The 21,785-nt window shown below is 41.9% G+C and overlaps 1 protein-coding gene across 1 annotated transcript in view; it reads left to right on the top strand.

The window, feature by feature from the left end:
* Nucleotides 1-21,518, top strand: part of glra1 (glycine receptor, alpha 1) — a 133,230-nt gene extending 111,712 nt beyond the window's left edge. Inside the window, exon 12 of the mRNA XM_046030573.1 lies at nt 20,770-21,518. Coding sequence (XP_045886529.1) covers nt 20,770-21,054 — 285 coding nt within the window. The 3' untranslated portion in view covers nt 21,055-21,518. The remainder of the gene's footprint in view (nt 1-20,769) is intronic.
* The last annotated feature ends 267 nt before the right edge of the window (nt 21,519-21,785 follow it).

Here is a 21,785-nt window from a genome sequence, read left to right as displayed (position 1 = left end):
CAGTAGTGTATAAGTTGTCATTAATTGTAGACGCATTGTACATTAGGTTACATGGTTGTGCTCTGTAAGTTAAAAACAGGTTACAGGTTTATTGTTGATTATGCAACGTCACAGTTTTATTTAGTTAACGTTACACTGGGTTTAAGAGTTTGGGGAGTGTGTTGACTTACAGTATTTAATAAGCTATCAATAATTGCATTGCACATTACATGGTTGTGCTCTGTAAATGAAAAACAGGTTACAGTTACAGAATTCCTTATAGCTCTGCAGTTTTATTAGCAACCTGGATTTAACGCAGCAGATGATACAACATTCGTAATAACAACGAGAGACTTGAGACTTGACTTGGACTCTAGCTCAAAGACTTGTGAGCATCTCTGCTGTCTGGCAGGAGTAGCCATTACTTACCCATGATAGAAACTAATGTGCACGTATCAGCTGTTATCAATCATACAGTGGATGGTCCTGTTACGCACTGCACACAATAACTCCCACTACATTTTATGGTGCGCTTACTTTACCGCGGGGGTGTGGGGGGGTTGGTAAAACGACCGTCAGTAAAATGCATGTTGCAGACTCTATATAAGAGAGTGCGACGCGTTTTCTGTCATCTGTCCTTCAACACCGCATGCACAGATGCCATAATGAAAATGAACAGCACACAAAACCAAGAGGAGGAAACTAAAACATAAATGAAGACCCTCTGTTAGCCAACTGTCTGCAATAACTATGCTAGCTAACTACACCTGGCTAACTACAACTGGTTAACTTAGCTAACTAAACTAGAAAGACAAACCAACAATCAGACACAGAGAGACATACCACTGTAAGTAAATTATATGATAAATTGGTTAGCTAGCTCACAACGTTTGTCGGTTTGATGCTCCGACTTAACGAAACATGACGGCGTGACAGTTTTTAACGAGGCATGACAGTGCGCCTGCGCAAGCTTGGAGAATGACGTATGACTTATGGAATTACTATAGTCATACATCACAACCCCGTTTTAACAACTAAGCAACTTAAATTAAAATTGAAATTAAAAAAGGAAATTTAAACATCTACAATTCTATGACAACTGGGCAACTGCTGATGCTGCTTATGTGTGGGGCAGCAGCACTAAACTAATTTAACTACATTTCCCAGTAGCAATTGGGTAACCTAGTTTTAAAAATCAAAACTTCCCCCGTCTTCTGATTTAGGAAATGTTGAAGAAGTGCTGGTTTGACAGTACGGAGCATAGAGAGGGCGTGACTGCATCCACCAGTGCGCAGTTAGAAGCTAAAGAGCCTTCCCCAACACTGGCGAGATGATGGAAAGCTCCAGAACAGTTGCTCATGGTGTTGTTTACAGTAACTTTGTCAGACCATCCATTGTTTATAGGAAATATGTTCATTTATTTGAATATTTTAAGAACTATGTGTATTATGCTCTGTACGTGTTACGTGTTCTGTACATGTGCTATTTAGACTCACTGATGTTCAGGTCTGCACCTCCTCAGTAGTGTTTGTCACCGTGGTCCCTCAGATAAACCAGGCTGTCTCAGCATATTGCCAGATTTGAAAAAACAGTCATTTTAAGTTTGGATACCCTATCCATGAAAAACACATTAGTTGAAATAACCCTTGCTTGTTTTTCGTTGTGGTCTGCTTTTCCTTTTGATCTGCTGTTCTTTTTTAATGGAAGCTCAGCGAGGGTAACTGCAGGCTTTCAAAGCCTTCCAATGTCTGATGTCTTTGTATTTGTCTACCCAGTGGTATATGGTCTAGGGATGCCACGGTGAGGAAATGTTTCCACCGGTTAATAAACTTGTGTAAACACCAGCGTTGCCGATTACACCTGACATTTTGCAAGAAAAGCTATTCAATGATGCTTAATATCTGTAGAGCACTTACTTTGATCTTTAAAGTTAGCTCTTTAGATCTTCCCCTTACTTGGAACAAAACGCTTACTGTGTGTGTAAATTAGAGGTGTTGCTGCGACAAAGTTTAGAGATTGTCTCATTAACATGGTATCAGGTTCCGTATTAGCACCGTGTTTAAATCCAAAATATTGCCAAATAGGCGCATTTGCTTTTCGCTATGACACCAAATCCTCTGCTATCGTCTTGTCCCTCAACTCTCCTTTCTCTCATTACACGAAATCTGCTCCTCTGTACTGCAACTCTGCTGCTGTTGCTGTATGGCCCAGGCACTTTCAGTTTACAATTGTAGCGTTTTTCATCCGAAGTATTGATAAATGTACTAAATGGGTTTTATAAAAAAAAATGGAACAGACAAATGAACATGGGGGCGGCAGAAAAGTTATGTAATTGGTGTGTAATTGGTGTGCCCAAATGCCTAAACACAGTGTAACACCAGTAACACCAACTAGCACAGCAAGCCTAGTGAAGTCCAGATTACTTCCTTTTTGTGCTCCATTGGCTGGTGTGAATCAGTAAGCAGGTAGTGGTCTGTGTAAATGGCTTTCCTGTAAACCTCAATATAAAGTGGACATTACCATCTCCCTCTTTCCATCCATTTTCTATCCGCCTACATTGTTGGAAACCAATGAACCTGTTCTGCTGTTATGTTTCTCCCAGTATTATCTTGCCTTCAAGCTAAGAGAACACCTGGTCTGGGTTAAGTTTCATTCTGAACTCTCTTACTGCCTGCACTGCTGATGTCACAGGCACATATGCTGTCAGGAGTTTATATTTTGTTTTTATTGAAATTTTCAGACAAAGCCAAAGTTGTGTATTTAAGCGTCACTAAGCAGAGTTGCAAAGATTGTGGCCAATGTTTGTAGATGTTGTACAGTTTGTAGCCAGATTGTTTGTTATTTGTTTAGCCTGTGTAGACACTACAGTAAGTGGATTCCTTGACATTAATAAGTACATATGTAAATGTAGATGATTGTCAATTGCTTCTTTGTTCCATTCTCTTACAACTTGTATCAGCTTGTGGGGCTGTCAGGGATTTATGGGTAGTAAAGCCAGGGTATGTTTTGAACAGAGCTAGTTAATACGAAGTGACATCCAACTACGTTTAACGTCAAAATTGTTAATATCTTTTCTGAATGGCAACATGTGAAGGCCAGTCGAATGTCCTGCCATCATGGAGAGCAATGAGATGCAATGAATCTTACAAACTGACTCATAACGACGCACACCTTTGGACAGCCTCTCCGCAATTGCATTCATGGGATTTTTCTGGTTGTGCAGACAAAAAGTGAATAAGTATAAAAAAGAGAGCTTCAGAGACACCTGGCCAAATTATGCATGAAGTGTGCATGTTGGATTGTGACTTTCAGGAAGTTACAAATATTGCACTCAGAAAGGTGTGGATGGAAGGGGCTTCAGACACAATCCAAAAAGCACTCTCAAGTATACTGACACCTTTTGCACCACTAAGAAGGGCACTTATCTTAGATTGATAGTCAACGATATTCATCAACTGTATGCCTCCCCTTGTCTGATGATAGGGATATATTTATTAATCAAGTTACCACATGTTCATCCATCTTCTCTTGTATGGCCACATACAGTAGATGTGGTTAAAGGGAGACCTATTATACTGCATTCACAGCCCTGAATTGTTGTTCTGTGACTCCTGTATGGTAGCTCTGCATGATTCAAAGTTCAAAAAAATAATTTTCTATCTTACACTGACTCTTCATGTAGGCCTTCATTTCAGCCTCTGTCTGAAACAAGCTGTAGATGTTCCTGTCTCTTTAAACCTCCCCTCTCAAAGCCCCCTGTCTTCTGATTGGCCAAGACTGAACCATGTTACCAGGCTGTTGTTGTCGCTGGGCGGAACAGACAGACTGAGCGTAGCTGTGCGGAGAAAATGACCATGTATGTCCGTGTAGCTCCGTGTGGGGGTGGTTTGGGTGTAGCAGTGTATAACATATTTGTATTTGTAGTAAGTTATTCTAGGTCATTTTCCACCTTATTTTAGTTTTTATTCACTACTTAAATCTGCTTCTCTTATCCCCACACTCACACACACGCACACACTTAGCCTATACCTCCGGCGTATCACTGCAAACATGCGTCTGGTCCCGCCTCTTTATTTCTCTCTCTCCCTGTATGTGTTTCTGCTCTTGCTTTCTCCATCAGCAGTACGATTATAAAGTCGTCACATTTAATAAATTCACATGAGATTCAGTTTTCAAGTGCGCCACATATGGATCAAAACCAATGTGGTAGTAAGTGACATCTGCAATGGTGCATTCACTGTCGCGCCGTGCTTGTAAAATTCCCACTGTGTACGCATCTTTTAAAGTAATACCAGATAATGTCTCTCTGTGTTTCTGAGCAAAGTTCAGCCTATATGGTTACATACTGATGTCTTATTGACAATGCATTTTGCTGTATTTCCATTGTATCTGCATGTGTAACCTTGTCTCAGATTTGTTTTCTATGATTGTAAAATACACACAGTGATAGACGAGTGACCCTAAGGATTATTATTCCATAAATTTAGTTTTGTGTGACTTTGCATTTGTTTCAGAATATGTTCAATTTGAATGCTTAAAGTCAAGTCAGAAAACAAACAAGTGTGCTATCAGTGTCTGACTTTATCAGGATAAGCTAAGGAATAATCTGCAGTTTTTCACCGTGCCTTTCAGGGCTTTCTATGTGTCAGAAATCCTCCTGTTTGTCAGAAGTTGCTTAATTCAGTTCACGGACTGCCTGATGCAACAAAATATGAATTTGCCCCTGGCTCATGTTGGTATTATTTTGTGCTGCATAGTGAGTGGCTGGTTTACTCAACCCACGATACCCTTGACAAATGACTGCGTTGCTTTGCCTCTGAAATGGTATGGGAGTGGCATTGTGTGATCAGCATGCAAGCTGTGTAGGAGCAAAGTTAGCCTCACACCACTCATTCGACTGTGCCTTCATTTCATCTTGGCACGCTTTGATGTCGACTGGCTCACTGATTTATCCGTCCCCTTCCAAATTGTAGCCCTACATTATTAAACTCATCAGTGCCTTATGTTTCCATTCTGTACTTTCTCTATCTCTGCTGCACCAACAGTTGTCATCTCAGCATTTAAAAACTTGTCTCTGCATTTAAAAACTTGTCATTACCGGCCTGCTCTGAGATTGTATTGAAGTCATTCACAATACCAGAGCGTGACTTGGGATTTACTTGTCTTCACACCCACAGCGCCTGATTGTGAAGCCACTGTCTCCTTTCCATCTTGGAAGCAGCTATTGTTTTGTTTGTAATTAAAATCATGTTCGATTTTCTGCATCGTGCCGGAGCTGGAAAAAAGTTGCGCATCTGTGTGATTGTGTGTGATTGTTTGGGATTGTGACGCAGCATTCGGCACATTCAGCTGGATGGGCTTTATAAATAACCACAATGCCTGTCATTGGAGCTGAGGGAATATTTATAGATTTCCATGAATACTCTGCCCCAGTTGCATTCATTTGAACACACGCAGGCATCGGCAGAAATACATTCTCTGTCACCTGAGTGGATGGCCGTTAATGAGCACATCTTCAGCACTGTTAAATGCTAATTACAACACTGTTTTGTTTCCAACTGCTATTTTGTTGTTACTCCCTACAGTACTTAGGGGCTTTTATTTTCAACACAGTTTTCTATTCTGTGAAAATGACAATTAAACATTAAAGAGTCATTCCACTGATTTTACAAGTCAAACTTAAACTGATTAGTCAGTTTACTCAAGAGACATCACCAGAGTATTTCTACTTGTTCTTTGAAGGCAGTGTCTAACAAATGGTGTTGGGCAGTAATGCATTACTTTTTTCAGCAATGAGTAGTGTAATGGAATACAATCTGAACTTCAGTAATACCATTACAGTTACTAATCCCTAAACTAAGAAGCAGAAATGGGACTCCAAAGTTGTTTTTACATGTTGTGCCTGGCTTGCTAATGTTAGTCGGTGGTAATCCCATGTTCAGCATGAACCCTGCGTCTTCACTGTGAGGGGAGGACTTGTGCAGTGTCACTGGGCTAAGCCTGCTGTTGATGGTCAGTAAATACCTTGAAATAAGCTGGCTGCTTAATAAAGGGATAGTAACGGGTTTTTGAAGTGTGGATAAGGACCTCCTACAGTCCCACTTCAAAAAACCCGAACTATTCCTTTAAATTACATCTCATTTACTGTAAACCATTTATGATGTTTCAACTTAACAACAAGTTTTCCTGTTGTGAAAATATACTGCTCAAAAAAATAAAAGGAACACTAAAATAACACATCCTAGATCTGAATGAATGAAATAATCTCATTAAATACTCCTTTCTTTACATAGTTGAATGTGCTGACAACAAAATCACACCAAAAATATCAATGGAAATCAAATTTATCAACCCATGAGGTGGCGTATGGTCTCCTGAGGGATCTCCTCCGAGACCTGGACTAAAGTCTGTGGTGCAACGTGGTGTTGGTGGATGGAGCGAGACATGATGTCCCAGATGTGCTCACTTGGATTCAGGTCTGGGGAACGGGCGGGCCAGTCCATAGCATCAATGCCTTCCTCTTGCAGGAACTGCTGACACACTCCAGCCACATGAGGTCTAGCATTGTGTTGCATTAGGAGGAACCCAGGGCCAACCGCACCAGCATATGGTCTCACAAGGGCTCTGAGGATCTCATCTCGGTACCTAATGGCAGTCAGGCTACCTCTGGCGAGCACTTGGAGGGCTGTGCGGCCCCCCAAAGAAATGCCACCCCACACCATTACTGACCCACCGCCAAACCGGTCATGCTGGAGGATGTTGCAGGCAGCAGAACGTTCTCCACGGCGTCTCCAGACTCGGTCACGTCTGTCACATGTGCTCAGTGTGAACCTGCTTTCATCTGTGAAGAGCACAGGGCGCCAGTGGCGAATTTGCCAATCTTGGTGTTCTCTGGCAAATGCCAAACGTCCTGCACGGTGTTGGGCTGTAAGCACAACCCCCACCTGTGGACGTCGGGCCCTCATACCACCCTCATGGAGTCTGTTTCTGACCGTTTGAGCAGACACATGCACATTTGTGGCCTGCTGGAGGTCATTTTGCAGGGCTCTGGCAGTGCTCCTCCTGCTCCTCCTTGCACAAAGGCGGAGGTAGCGGTCCTGCTGCTGGGTTGTTGCCCTCCTACGGCCTCCTCCACGTCTCCTGATGTACTGGCCCGTCTCCTGGTAGCGCCTCCGTGCTCTGGACGCTACGCTGACAGACACAGCAAACCTTCTTGCCACAGCTCGCATTGATGTGCCATCCTGGATGAGCTGCACTACCTGAGCCACTTGTGTGGGTTGTAGACGTCTCATGCTACCACTAGAGTGGAAGCACCGCCAGCATTCAAAAGTGACCAAAACATCAGCCAGGAAGCATAGGAACTGAGAAGCGGTCTGTGGTCACCACCTACAGAACCACTCCTTTATTGGGGGTGTCTTGCTAATTGCCTATAATTTCCACCTGTTGTCTATTCCATTTGCACAACAGCATGTGAAATTGATTGTCAATCAGCGTTGCTTCCTAAGTGGACAGTTTGATTGAGTGTGATTGACTTGGAGTTACATTGTGTTGTTTAAGTGTTCCCTTTATTTTTTTGAGCAGTGTATTTGGAATTATATTTGGAAAGGCAGGTATTAAAGGAAGACGTTAATATTTTGGGAAACGCGGTTTTTAGCTTTCTTGCAGTGAGTTAGATGAGAAGACTGACACCACTATAACTTCAGATATATACACCTTGTGAAGACAATATACAATACTACAATGTAACAATACTCAGTTAAAGTGAATATATTTGAAAGTGTCAAAGTATTACCAGGAAAATGTACTCACTATCTGACATGTGGCACTATTTTATTATTGTGTATATTCAATTAGTGGAGTATTATAGCTGAAGCATTAACATTTAAGCTTGATTTTAAAGTTGTAGCTTGTATATTGACTTAATTACTTTGTGGACCATTGGTTTGTTTATAGTCTCAAAAAATCTTAATCTGAAAATAACTGGCAACTTCAATTATCAAATAAAGTACTTTACTTTTGAAAAGTAGTGGATTAGAAGTATAAAGTAGTATAAAGTACAAAGTACAAGCAAAGTACCTGGGCTTACTTTCCACCACAGGTGCACAAACCTTTTCTTATACCAAACCATGACAGCTACAACACATTAAGGGGCTTTTCCTTTTTTCCTGTTGAAACCTCTGTAAAACTAAAAGAAATTTGAGGTATTTGCATTTGAAACAGGATTTTGCCGAGAGGGTTTCATAATGCAGTCCAAATGTAGGAATCATTCAGAAGTGTTAAGCAGTTTTAAATTTAGCTCCTCAGGTCGTTTTACTTTATTTCAAGCACAATGAAAAAAAAAAAACAGAAGAACAAAATCCATTATTAAAAGTACCCTCAATATGATCATCACCATTAATCCCAACTGCTGTGCTGTGAAATAAATCCAGCAATGGAGAGAGAGAGAAAGAGAGGCAGTCCTTGGGCGACACACGTTCTTAATTAACCTCTCTGGCCAGTCCTTCTAATGTGAGTCTAATGTGATCCACATCCCTCTATTACGGCTCTGAGAGGGCTATCAGTCAGGTTTCAGCTCGCAGCAGAGGAAACTGTCACTGTTGGCCTGCAGCACATGTACACTACTCTACAGAGGCAGATGTGGTGCCGCTGTTCACTGCCTAGTCACCTCTCCTTGTCCAAAAACAAATGAAAAAAGCAGAGAGGAAGGCAGTGAAGACAGCACAACTTTAGAACACGAGAAACTGTAACAGGACATGTTTTATTGTCCAATTGAATTATTATTGACATTGTATAGAACCATTACAGTCCTATCAGAGGATTCTGTCAAGAGTTCTTGTCACATCAAAGACCTGCAACTAACTTAACCAAGTGTTTCAGTCGCCTAACCCTAATCATAGCTTTTATATTTATTCGTTTGGCAGACGCAAGCGACTTCTACATGAGGTGCGCTGCCAGAGGAGATCAAGGAGAAGCTTTTGAGAATAAGCGCCTCAAGATTCTCTTTTCTGTGTTCCACCTGACACGAGTGCCACAAAGCTGCAGGTGCATGAAGTAACACTTAAGTGCATAGCAAATTACGATAGAGAGAGAGAGAGAGAGAGAGAGAGAGAGAGGGTATATTAGCTGAGTCTCACAAGAGGTAGGTCCTCAAGCTTTTTTTGAAAACAGAGACTAAATCAAGTCTTAACCATTGTTGTTTACCATAGCCACTATCGTACCATATGTAGTTACCATGCCAGATGTTGTTGAAGACGTAATTTCTGCATTTCCATTGGATGTTTAAAAAGGGTGTCATGAATTGTAACTCCAGGTTTTGAAGTATGTGTACACATACAAGGTATTTGACTTTGGTTTTAAGTTGCTCTCAGCCTTACACACAGTTCCAATTTACAGGAGAAGATAGAAATAGACATACAGCTTAAAAAAGGTCAAACTAAACAGGTATGCATTTTATTACAGCAAAAATACCCCGAACGCCTGCTTCCTGCCGTTACAAATGCAACAGTGACACTTCTCAAGGGGATAATGTTTTATTCAGTTCAGTTCAATTTTATTTATATAGCACCAAATCACAACAACTCTTATCTCATAGCGCTTTTCATAAAAGAGCAAGTCTAGACCGTACTCTGTGATGTTATTTAAAGAAACCCAACAATTCCCAGCAAACTATTGCCAATGCATGTGTCAAGGGTTTTCCTCAACAAGAAAGGAGCATACAAGCAGGAAACATTAGAAAGGACATACTGTGCCGCACAGCCAGTCATGTTAGCACACATCTTCAATTTCTTATGGTAATTGTGTTAGGATGGTAGGATGTATTGGATTAGAGCAATACTTCCCTGGAGGGATTTGTTTACTGTGATAATGGCTACAACAGTAATGAATGGCTATGAGGTGCAACTGAGTACAACTGGAAGTCTCTATAATCAGAGTGAAGAATGTCCTCAAGGGCTTTATGGCTTTTCTGCAACTGTTACGATGTACTGCATGTGTGCTGCTTTAAAAGTGTTCTTTGAAGCAGCAAGAGCGCCTATATAAGACTGTAAGGAAACTATAAGTATGGCCAACCATTTATGAGCACAGTTGAGTCTCATCAATCAAGTATTACAGTACGATCATCCCTGCTTTGACTCATCTTTCTCTGTTGGACCTGAAAAGCTGTCATCGCAGTGCAGGTAGCTGCAGCAGCAGCAGTTGTAGTAGTCTCAGTTGTGCTGATTTCTGTGGTTTCTACCCTGATGCGTTATTGATTCGTTAGTGACACTGATAGTCCAGAGAGAACGAGACAGAGAGAGAAAGATCGGGAGCAATCGGACTGAGGCTACCTGCTTCAGAGGGCTGTCTAATTAGACAGAGCGAGAGGGCATAAAATAGACGGATACTGCTGCCCTGCGAGAGGGAAGAGAGGCAAAGCAGGCTCCTCCGAGCACTGAGGCAGACCGACATCTCCCCCTGCTGGGGGAGTGAAACAACTGCAGAGGGATCAGATCAATAGCGCCACTCATCCTTGAAGGATAGGCCCGCCTGGCAGCAGCTCGCTTGTTTAACACAGACAAGCTCTCCAGACTGAAAAAGAGAGAACCCCTTTAGAAATCAAAGGGAAGTCGAACATTACTGCCTCTCGCCTCCATTTCAATCAGGACTGTCTTCAGTGGTGTTTCTGAATTCCAGGGCTCAGAATGCAAATTAGTATTTTTAGATCGAGAAAGGCTTTCATTAAAATAAATTATGTGTTCTGGAGTGCAGTCACTCCTGTCATATGCATCAAAAATAACAGGCCTAATTAGAAATGCCATCCAGTATCGCGGTAAAAACAAAGTACATTAAACCATGTTTTCTTTAGCCTAAAGACAGAAAGCTACTAAAGCCTAAGGACTGTCCTCTTCTACTTCTCTTTCACCTCAACATCACAAGGAAAGAAATAAGAGCGACCGCGGAGCCTTGAGGTGCTTCCTCCCCTGTCTGTTTTTGTCACACTCTGCCTTCTGGCAAAAAGAGGTATACATTTGAGGAAGGTGCCAGAGGGATGTGACCCCCTCCTGCGACTACATTCGCCATCCTGCTGTTTAACAACGACAGCGCCATATTAGGGAAAGCGTCTTCCTGATTGATTGGCTATAATCGCTCATTAGCTGTGATTAGGTGATTTTCGGCGGGGGTGGGGTGGGGTGGGGGAGATTCTACATGCTGGTTTGCTCTAAATGCCTTGATCTCGCAGGCTGTTCGGCAGCTTTGAGAACAAAGGCAGATAAGAGTGCATGGGGATTAAGAGGCCTGAAGACAGCGATCAGTGATCTCCGCAGGCTGAACTTAACCATCAGATTGACAGGTCGGCTGTGAGTTGGCATGTAACACACTCACTGTTTCCTTTAGAAGAAGAAGTACTTAATTGACAGAGTGGAAGCATTCATAGTTTTCATCCATCATGTATTCTGCATTTGTGCTGATGACACTTTGTGTCTTCAATATAACTCACTGGAACCAAATACCTTGCAGATCTTCATGTTAATATCCATATTTATGTTGTTAGCTGTTGGCAGAGGAAATGTGTTCACCTATTGCCCCTATTATGCTCTTAAACCATACTGAATTAGTTAAAACATCAATTCTTATCAGGCCCGCCATGTTTTTACAAGGATTAAAAGGTTGACCTTTTGGACTGAAGGCTGTAGTGATCCTGTAATTTCAGTTCTTTTCCAGTTGATTTTGGAGGTGCAACATTATGTTAGGAAACGTGCAAACACTGTCACTAAACTGCAAAAGCTTTAATTAAGAATGATTCAGAAGGTGACAACAGGTAGTTTTAGTTTTAGTTATATTACATGCAATGCAATCAAACAGCACACATGTCATAACAGTGTATTTGTAATGCATGCAAATTAACTTTATGTGCATTTAACTTGTTTTTAATATCTTTCTTGTGCATTTAATGACAAACAACATTAAAGAGGTGGTATTATGCTCATTTTTAGATTCAAAAACTTATTTAGGGGTTGTACCAGAACAGGTTTATGTGGTTTAATTTTCAAAAAACACCATATTTTCTTTCATATTGCACATTGCTGCAGCTCCTCTTTTCACCCTGTGTTGAAGGCTTCGTTTTACCTATGCAGTGATAACTGAGCTCTGTCTCTACATCACAGTAACAACTTTATTTTCATTGGCTGCCTGGTGGGTAGCTAGTGTTTGGAAGGGAGAGGAGAGGTGTGTGCTGCAGCTCAGTGGGATGAAAGGGAAACGGCTGGACTACAAACAAGCTGTTTTCAGGCAGTTCAGAGCAGAGTTTTCTGTGGGAGATGGGAACTCCCTTTGGGCTTTTCCACTTTGCAAACCTATTACATGCACAAAAAAAGATATATAACTCAATAAAGGAGAGGTAAAAAGGCAAAAAGCAGAATACCACCTCTTTAAAGGACAAGTCTGGTGATATTCTATATAAAGGGCAAAAAAGCAGGAAAATATACTGAGACCCCCCCCCCCCCACACCCCGCTGGCGGCGGCTCTATTATAACATATGGATGGTAAAGCAGGACCCATGACAATAACTTATTTGGTGGATGTGTTGCAGTGGGAATCAAAGACAAGTGTCTAATCCACATGCACCATCGCCACCTTTCTATAATAATAATTATTTTTTACTCCTTTTTTACCAAGCTTCAACAGCTAAATGTGCACCATGCAACATGAAATAACTGATTCTATATCTAAATAATATAACTATTAACTTTCAAATTAGTTTAGTAGAAGTTAATAGATTGTTTTTAATGAATAAGAGACAGCAGCAAAGTTTGTTACCTGTGTAAGACCTGCTGGCGTAACTGTTAAAGAAACAGTTTTATTATTCAGGAAACTCAGACCAAACAGCCACATCAGTCTCTGTCTGTTGATAAACTGTAGGAAAAAGCTTGACATTTCAACTCTGGCAGCGGGCGGGCGGGCGTGTGCGTGAGACGAGAACGACCGCGACAGTTTCACGGGATCGCGCTAGTTACACAGAAGCCGTTGCCATGGTTACCTGGCGGCGCGCTTGTTTCCCTGTTTGCTGATGAGGCGCGAAAAGCGACCCCGCAGATCAAAGCCGTCTGAAAAGGCCTTATAAACCCCGTCACAACCATTCACAAGAAATTAATTTATAATGTGCCAAAACCTTTAACATAAGGACATAAAGACTTAAAAAGCAACCATTCATACAGCAAAGTTAATAGCCTATATAGTCATAGCCTATATAACAAGCAGTAATCAAAACATCCAATTTATCCGACGCTTATAGTCAACTCAGTGTTGGGCAAGTTACTCAGAAATAATATAGCTATTACCTAGTTACTTAGCCTATAGGCTACTCCTTAAAAAAGTATTATTAGCTACTCTAGCCTACTTATTAGCCCACTGGGTGATATAACGCCACACTCTCCCGATGAGTCCAAGCATCACTGGCGACTGGAGTTTCTTTTTGAGTTTCACGTTGCTGTGCTGCCTTAGCTGATGCTTCAATTACCCTAAGTCAATGTGGAATTGTTCGCGGTTAAAGGCTTTTTGCTGGTCGCACAAAGTTTACAACAAACGACAACGTTCTTTGCATCTTAGATCGTGACACAATAATGGCAACAACGTTACTTACAGCTGTCGAAAATACCTCTCCTCCCTGTTCTCCAGTCTTTCTTTAGCTTTGGTGCCGCTGAGCTGCAGCGCAGTCGCGCATTCACGTCAGGGATGGTGCGTTCAGTAGGACAGCCTTAATAGGATTAGTGACTGTAATAACATTACTGTTTTGGAAATAGTAATCCGTCAACTATTCTTTACTGGGAAAAGTAATTACAGTATTACTGCCCAACATGTTACGTACCACTGATGCGACAAAGCGACTGTAGTACACACTGCGCAGGTGTGGAATGGGCAGCTGAACGCATCAGTGAGCCACACAGTTGCACTGGGTGACACTTCATTACCATGAGCACACACATTGTAGTTGACTGTTAGTACCGTCCTGCTGCCCCAAATCCTCGATCACCAAATGTAGATTAATCCGCAACTGAAAATAGTCCCCAATAAAAACACTAGTTCCTCCTGTTTGAGTAACGTCTGATAAAAACTACAGTGACCATCTGGTGAAGGAAATTAGTGAGCAATTTTAAACGAAACTATTGATGAAAAGAAACAAAAATGGTTTCAACAAAAATGTAGAATATCACCACTATTAATTAAAGCTATGGTTTTGCGGTTATGGGAGTGTTTCTGTGGAGGCTCAGCATGAAAACTTTGTTTCCATTATGACATCAAAGGCATCAAAAAATTTAACCCAACATTAAGATGAAGTGAACTCTAATTGACATTTACACGTCATCTTTAATGGATGAAGCTAAAGGTGTCGTGGCTTCCCTGAAATTTTATTCAGATCTAATGCTGAAAGTGAAATAGGAGAGAGAGAAAGGAACAGTGCAGCAGATCATGTGGATAATCATTCCAGGTCAGCGGCCTGATGAGAGAGAGACATTAACACACCATGCTTTAATGTAACAAGGGATTCCAGTGGAAACAAATGGAGATGAGAGGAAAAGGCAGGATGGATGGATGGATAGGTGGGTGGGTGGGTGAATCACTGGATAGAGAATCAAAAACATTATTACAGTGTAGGAAAAATGATTATTGAAGTCTAATGGATTTGACTGATTTGTGTGAGAGCCATTGTGATATTAGGTTATCCAGCAATCATCACCATCTCTACATTTTTACCTAACGGCATACTGCTAAAGCACTGTATTCAAATGGCACAACAAATCAACAAATACACCCTGGTCCTCCCACAAATATGTTTAGCCGTTCATCTAAGGTTTCCGTAGAATGTATGCAGGATCGGTGCTGGGTGTCACTGCAACCTTATGTACTCTGAAAGCAACGTAGCATGTTGCCCCTGATTTTCATGCTTTTATTATAATTTTTCTACAGTAACGGAACTTTGGCAAAAATGTTTAGACTTTTTACAAACGCTGCACAGGCTAATTAGCAAGGTAGTTGATTCGCCTTGTCAAGCACAAGAGTAGGTCTTGTCTTATGCCATATTTTCAAGCTAGACTTTGTTCCACTAGCCTCAGTCAGACAATACATTTACATGTTCTGTCCATATTAAAGATAAACAGGTATCTCTGCTGTAATAAACAAAAACATTTGAGCACTTTTTAACTTCAGTGACGTTTTGGCTCTAGCCTAGCTAGCAAGGTAGATGACTCGTCTGACCTTTGAGCCAAACAAAAGCTTGGGAAATGTTTGAAAAAAGGCAAAGTTAGGTCATATGTTGACATGTGTCAATCAAGACAAGTGAGCTACATGGACTGTGACATGGGTGACTTGTCAGACAGAGGCAGCTGTGCAACTGCTTCACACAATAACACGTATCCCAAAAAGTCTTCCTCTGTGGCTTAGAGGTAGAGCGGGTCAGGTCACATACAAATCAGGAAGATCAGCAGTTTGATCTCCAGTGCCTCCAGTCTGCATGTTGAAGCGGGCAAGATACTGAACCCCAAGTTGTGTAAAAGTGTCAGTTCTCCCCCAATTCAAATGTTGCCGTGTGCATCTGCCAGTCATCAGCAAATCTTTAAATTTTACATTCTGAATTTCTCCAGTGAACAAAAGATAATAGGAGATATTGCTTATGTTGACAACATAAATGTATTTAACCAAATGGAAAACCATTTTAGTTATTAAAGTTAAAAAATATTAAAATTATTAACAGTTAAAAATAATTGTAAGGTCAATGCAACGTTACCAGCCCTCCTACCTGATCCGTGAGCCGTGTAAACCATTTGCCACAGTCACACTTGAGCACTGGGGTGTGCTCCCACTACAATCTTCCCTCCTTTAAAACTTTGTTCCATCTGTTGATCTAAGAATAAGTAGACCTATACAGAACAGAATGAGTTATAAACAAACAATATTTATTGAACACGAAAATTGATGTTGTTGAGTCTGTGTTTGTACTGGCCGAAGATCCAGCATCTCCTCTACTGATAAACTTACACATAGCTGTAATTCATAGATAAGTTAGTAGTACTGTTATAATTTTTTTTTAAAGCTGCATCAGGCCCATTTAAACTGGTTCCCCCAGATTTCATAACTTTACCTCCTTTTCACTCAATTCGCTATAATTGGGTGGTTTTTTTCTCTCTTTTCTACTTCATCCTCTCATGAAAGTTGTAAATACGGTGAGGGGCTTAATTTGGCCGACAGAGAAAAGCAGCCAGTCAAGAACGGGAACAGATAAGCATCGCCTAGCACCCCTTGGGTATACAGTTTTTTTAGGGTGTTTTAAATCGCCCAGAGAACCTCATATAGAAAGGTCTGAAAAGAGTAACGGCAGCTTGCGCAAGAGAAAGTCACGGTTGTACACCGAAGAGAAACATGTAGATGTGCTGGTTCCGGTGAGTACAGGCCCTATTTCCAGCACTGGATTTGGTGGTAAAGGCCCTGCTCTCTGAGGGAGACAACTGATGCCAGTCAGCTCATGTAGTCCTCTGCCTGAGTTAATGTTAACAGTACACAGTGGCGCTGTGTGTCAACCTCCTCATTGATTGATTGATTGCCGTTGTGTGTAGCTTAAAGTGGTCAGGGATACAAGCTCACAATTGACAACCCCAGTTTCTCGTGCCATACAAGGGCTTGTAAACAGGGAAGGACCACGTAGCCTCGTCTGTCCTCCTCACTGGATGACTGGGCACACACGTTATCTTCTCAACAGCAGTCACAGTTATCTCACAGATAAAATCAAATGCAGGCTGGGATGCAAAATCCAATCACAAGTGGTCACTTGGGGTGGATCCTGGACATATTCTCGGGTGTGAAGTACAGTCCATCCCAGCTGATATCACTCTTACCCAACTTTAAATCACACATTTAAAGAAAATGAATGTCAACACATAATACTAGCAGCAGCTCCAACTAAAATGTTGTGTGCGTCCACCTTTAAATATCTTTATAAGTAAAGCAGCAGACCAAAGAATTTACATTTTTTAAACTCACATCTACTCAGACATTCCTCTCAGCTACACAGAATCCACTCACCGCAGACATATTGATACTGAAACATCCTTAAAAGCCTCAAATGGCCTTAATCCAGGACAGAGGCAGAGGGGAGAACGGGGAAAAGGAGGGCGGTTTGAGATGAATCCCCCAGAAAATGGATCAGCAATGGCAAATTTATAATATATTTCCTTCCCCACTGCACGGCTAGAATTGCTTCTGGGGGGAAATCATAAAGCGGAACGCAAGCCAAGGAATTCCTCCTCCGGCCTCTTTTAGGAGAGACTGATGCCGGCGTTAGTTGGGGCTGACACCTTTCCCAATCGTGTTTTATGTTAATGCAGGTCTCTAAAACAAGTATCCAAGGGTAATATTTGCAGAGGAGATGGCGGAGGATAGCAGGCCTGACGCAGTTTGCTTTCTGCTTCCTGCTAATCTGCTCGATTAATCACATCAGCAGAGGCAGAGATATAAATGCTTCAATCGGGAGAGGAAAGCATGATGGATGGGTGAGCTAAGAGGTTCTCTTGCTCGCTTCTTTTCTTTCTTTTTCCCTCTCTTCACTTCATTCTATCTATTTTCCTCCATCCATCGCTCTGCCTTCATTTTATTGAGGATTTTTCTCCAACTCTCCACCATTTTTTCTTCCACTCTCTTTTTCAATTTGTTGTTGTCTGTCTTTTCCATTTCTTTCTCTTTTCTTTATCCCCACTGCCACTGACTACCTCAGTAAAATAGGCTTAGTAATTGCCGTCACATGTTGTAGGCTATGTGCAGACTGATGCATCACATGCGCAGCCTTGCAAGCATCTATCTATATGAAGTGTTCTCATTTGAACTGTATATGAAGTATGAGAGAGGTCTTGATCGGGCTTTGTCAAAGTGCACCAGCTGCTGCAAGACATAAACAAGAAGGTGATTTACTATTGTTGTTACATTGCCATGTAGCTGTTGCCTGTGTGACATCACTTGTTGGGATTGGCTGAACCATCTGAATTTTACCACAGGCGAAAACACACAAACAGTGTGTGTGTTGTTTCATTCAGCGGTTTGTTTTGTTTTTAAATGGCATGTGAGTTAATCACTGTAGAAAGGGCCATAAGGTTTGCAAATGCAAGAGGAGGTCAGGAGGACAATGATAGCAAGAGGATGAAGGGAAGAAGAAGAAGAAGAAGAAGAAGAGGGAAAGAGGAGTGAGCTGCATCCTAAAGCGAGGCCGTAAATTGTTTCCCAAAGGGCAAAGCTCCATTCATCTTACCGTTTATCCCCTGTGTCCTTCCCTCCACCCATTCATCCCTCCACTCATACATCTATCCATCCATCCATGGACCGTACAAGCCCAGTCCTTGCTGTGTAAATGGAGGAAATTAATAATTAGGCATGAATGCAATGAATCAACTGGGAAAGCCAAGGGCGTAAGTTTGGTTTCAGTCAGGGGTCTTCTGACATTAAAAGCGGTAAGAGAGCTTTTTTGCCCTGAACAGTGTCTCTCAGCCTGCAGGGCTTCCTCCCCTGCCTCCCTCATTGTCCTCCTCCTCCTCTCTTTCTTTTCCTCCTCATGCCTCCTCCTCCCTCCATTGTGCTCCTCATTGCGCCTCCTCCTCACGTCCCTCCGCCCTCCACATTAATCACATGGCAGGGAGAATAAAGCAGAGCATCTGTAATAGTTTAGCTGCGTCACTGAAGGACGGACAGAGGTCGGCTAGCATCGTGGCTAGTGTGTGTGTGTGTGTGTGTGTGTGTGTGTGTGTGTGTGTGTGTGTGTGTGTGTGTGTGTACATGTATTAACAGTAATAGATGGGTTGGTGTGGACACAAGGACAGAACGGGGACATGGGACGCTAAAAATGGATCCCTACCTGGTGGTCTAACAAACACACATATCTGTAGGCACACACATTGACATACATTCATCTACACACACACTCACACACACATATACCTGTATCTGCATTTGCCCCATCTGATTTTTAGGTGCATTTTTATCCTCTTTTCTGACATTTTATTGATGGATATTGCTGATTATTGGTTTATTGATTATTTATTGAGCCTTTTTCCTTCTGTTGGAAACTACTGTAGAGGCTGATTAACAAAAGAGAGTTGAGCCGCCTTTTTTTTTTTACTGGCTGGTTGATTTGTTGTTGCTGCAGAGGTTTTGCGTCAGTCATTAAGTTCCCCCGCTGCCAACAGTTCTCCTGCTTCAGGCTGCATTTCTGCTTGTTTTCTGATCACAATATGCTCCTTTTTTCTATCCCAGAATGCAATGTAAAGATTTCCTGCTGATAGGCTGCCAGACAGTTTCCCACAGTGGCCCATAGGGAACGCAAGTCGCATTCATGCATGAATTTTATGACATCGTCTTTTATCAGAAATGTGAATTCCAAAACAAAGATGACTGCCAATCATCGGAGGGCTTTTTGTCTGCTAATTTTAATTTCATGGGTGTTGTTTTAACTTTGAAGGGCACTTTGGAGCACCTGTTATATTCCTAGTTAAATTTCCACACACAGACTCTGTGTCTCTCACCCTATCGCAATGTTTGTGTTGGAGTCTCTGAAACCAGATAAGGAAGTCATTGTGTCTCCTGTAATGAAAAGGCAGGGTGACGGTGCAGATAGGATTTCCAATATCTCACCGTGCCTGGGTAAAAACACAGCGACGCACACGCCATAACCCTGAGTGCAGCGCATGTCAATCAATCCAATCCATCAAAAACCTCCTTACTCTCCTTGACAGGTGAGATAAACACGCTCGGTGTTCAGCTTCCGCTCACACTGATGACTTTTACAAAGACGAGATAACAGCATGGTCTCAGTGCTGGATGTAGTGCGATCAATGTTCAGCTCAGAAGTTTATGAATCCTACATTTGGGATCTTTCTGTGTGGAGGTTACGTCTGCAGGGTGCTCCTGGTGCTACACTGTGCAAATGGCCTGAAGATGTAAACGGATGAATGGTTGTCTGTCTTTTGCTTGTTCAGGTGTAACCAGCCCCCGTGACCATGAACAGGATAAGCGATTATTGATAAAGAGTGGATGGATGTAATATCCTCCTTTTCCATTCCTTTTCTGAATGCTATAGCTCCGGTGAAAGAATAACTAACTGTGAAGAAAGCTAATCGGTTCAGCGCTCCTTCATTACACATGGACAAATCCATTGAACTTCTACTCATCCAAATATCAATCAGCCACAACTGACCATTGGAAAACGGTACTGTCTGTTTGAAGAGTAGTACTGTAAATGTCACTATGTTAATACAGCTGCATATAGAACATAGTGGTAACAAACTATAAAGATTCAACCGCTGGAAGGCGTATAATTCCTAGAGACTAGCTTCCAGGATTTGTGCTAAGCTTGACTAAATATTTCCTGGACCAATCTCTCTGCTGAATGTACAAAAATGAGTATTCCTTTAAGTTTAAAAAAAATAGAATTAGGTGACACTCTTATATTGGCTTTAAGGTCTTGTATGTCAGGCTACCTATGGCATCATCTGCTAGTGCTGTTTAATTTATCTATCTATTAAATAAAAGGTTTAATGGTGACTGGAAAACAGGGAATATGAACAGAAATTGGTTTTCTATGTCTGAGCCTCTTTGTAATTAACTGAACTGAAATTGAACTGACTTGTGTTACACGCACACACACACACCTCCAACAGCTGCATGTAGTTACCTCCAACACCCATCACACTTACACACACTCACTCACAAACACAGACACCTCCAACAGTAACGTCTTTCTCTGGTTCCTAACAGCCTGAGTCTTGGCCTGTGTTGCAGGAGGATGAGACAGGCGAGGGGCGCTTCAGCTTCCCCGGCTACGGCATGGGCCCTGCCTGCCTGCAGGCCAAAGACGGCATGGCCATCAAGGGCAACAACAACAACGCCCCGGCCTCGGCGGCGCCCGAGAAGAGCATTGAGGAGATGAAGAAGCTGTTCATTGGCCGGGCCAAGCGCATCGACACGGTGTCCCGTGTGGCCTTCCCACTCGTTTTCCTCATTTTTAACATTTTCTACTGGATCACTTACAAGATCATCCGCAGCGAGGACGTCCATAAGCAGTAGTCGAGAGGCGCAGGAGGAGGAGGGCGAGAACAGTGCGAATGCAGAGAAACAAAAGGGAGAAAGAAACGGAGGAAGAGATGACTTCAATAGGAGATATCATTGCCCCTTTTTTCATGCCAACCACGCCCACTTTTCTTGTCCTCTTCCTCTTTTGGTCGAGGATAAGTTGCTTTTTGCGGCAGTTTCACCACTCAAATCCTACCTGACACCTACTAGACGTTACTTAATTATTATTATTGCTTTCTTTTGGCTTTATTCTCCTCTCTTGCCCAAAACCCTTTCCCCATCCCGTCTCTTTACACGTCCTGAATAATCCGGACCAGTGCAATAGCAATGCAGTAAAATGCATGATATATGAATGTGGCAATATATTAATGAAAAGATGAAAAATGAAAAAGTAAATACAGACTTTTGCAGGCACACCCAACAAACTGTGTGGGAGTGGACGGACAAGAAATAAAGAAGATCACAAGAGAGTCTTGTAAAGGGTCTCTTATTTGATTTTAGGTTTTTTTGTGTGAAGAAAGATATATAATTCTATATGAAAGTGATGTCGGGACGGGTGGGGGGATGTGCGAGAAGCATACAGCAGTGTAATATACTCATATCTATCATAAATGAGGGGGAAAAGAACATTATTTCCAAAGGCGGGTATCTAGAAATGAGAGATTTTTCAAACAAAAAAAAGAGAAGGAAAGCGGATCGGTGCTTCCATTAAATAAAGCGATGCA

The sequence above is a fragment of the Micropterus dolomieu genome, linkage group LG19 (genome assembly GCF_021292245.1).
Source record: "Micropterus dolomieu isolate WLL.071019.BEF.003 ecotype Adirondacks linkage group LG19, ASM2129224v1, whole genome shotgun sequence".
In the NCBI taxonomy this organism is placed as follows: Eukaryota; Metazoa; Chordata; class Actinopteri; order Centrarchiformes; family Centrarchidae; genus Micropterus; species Micropterus dolomieu.
The sequence above is the reverse complement of the archived record's forward strand: the minus strand, read 5'-3'. Positions and strand labels throughout refer to the sequence as shown.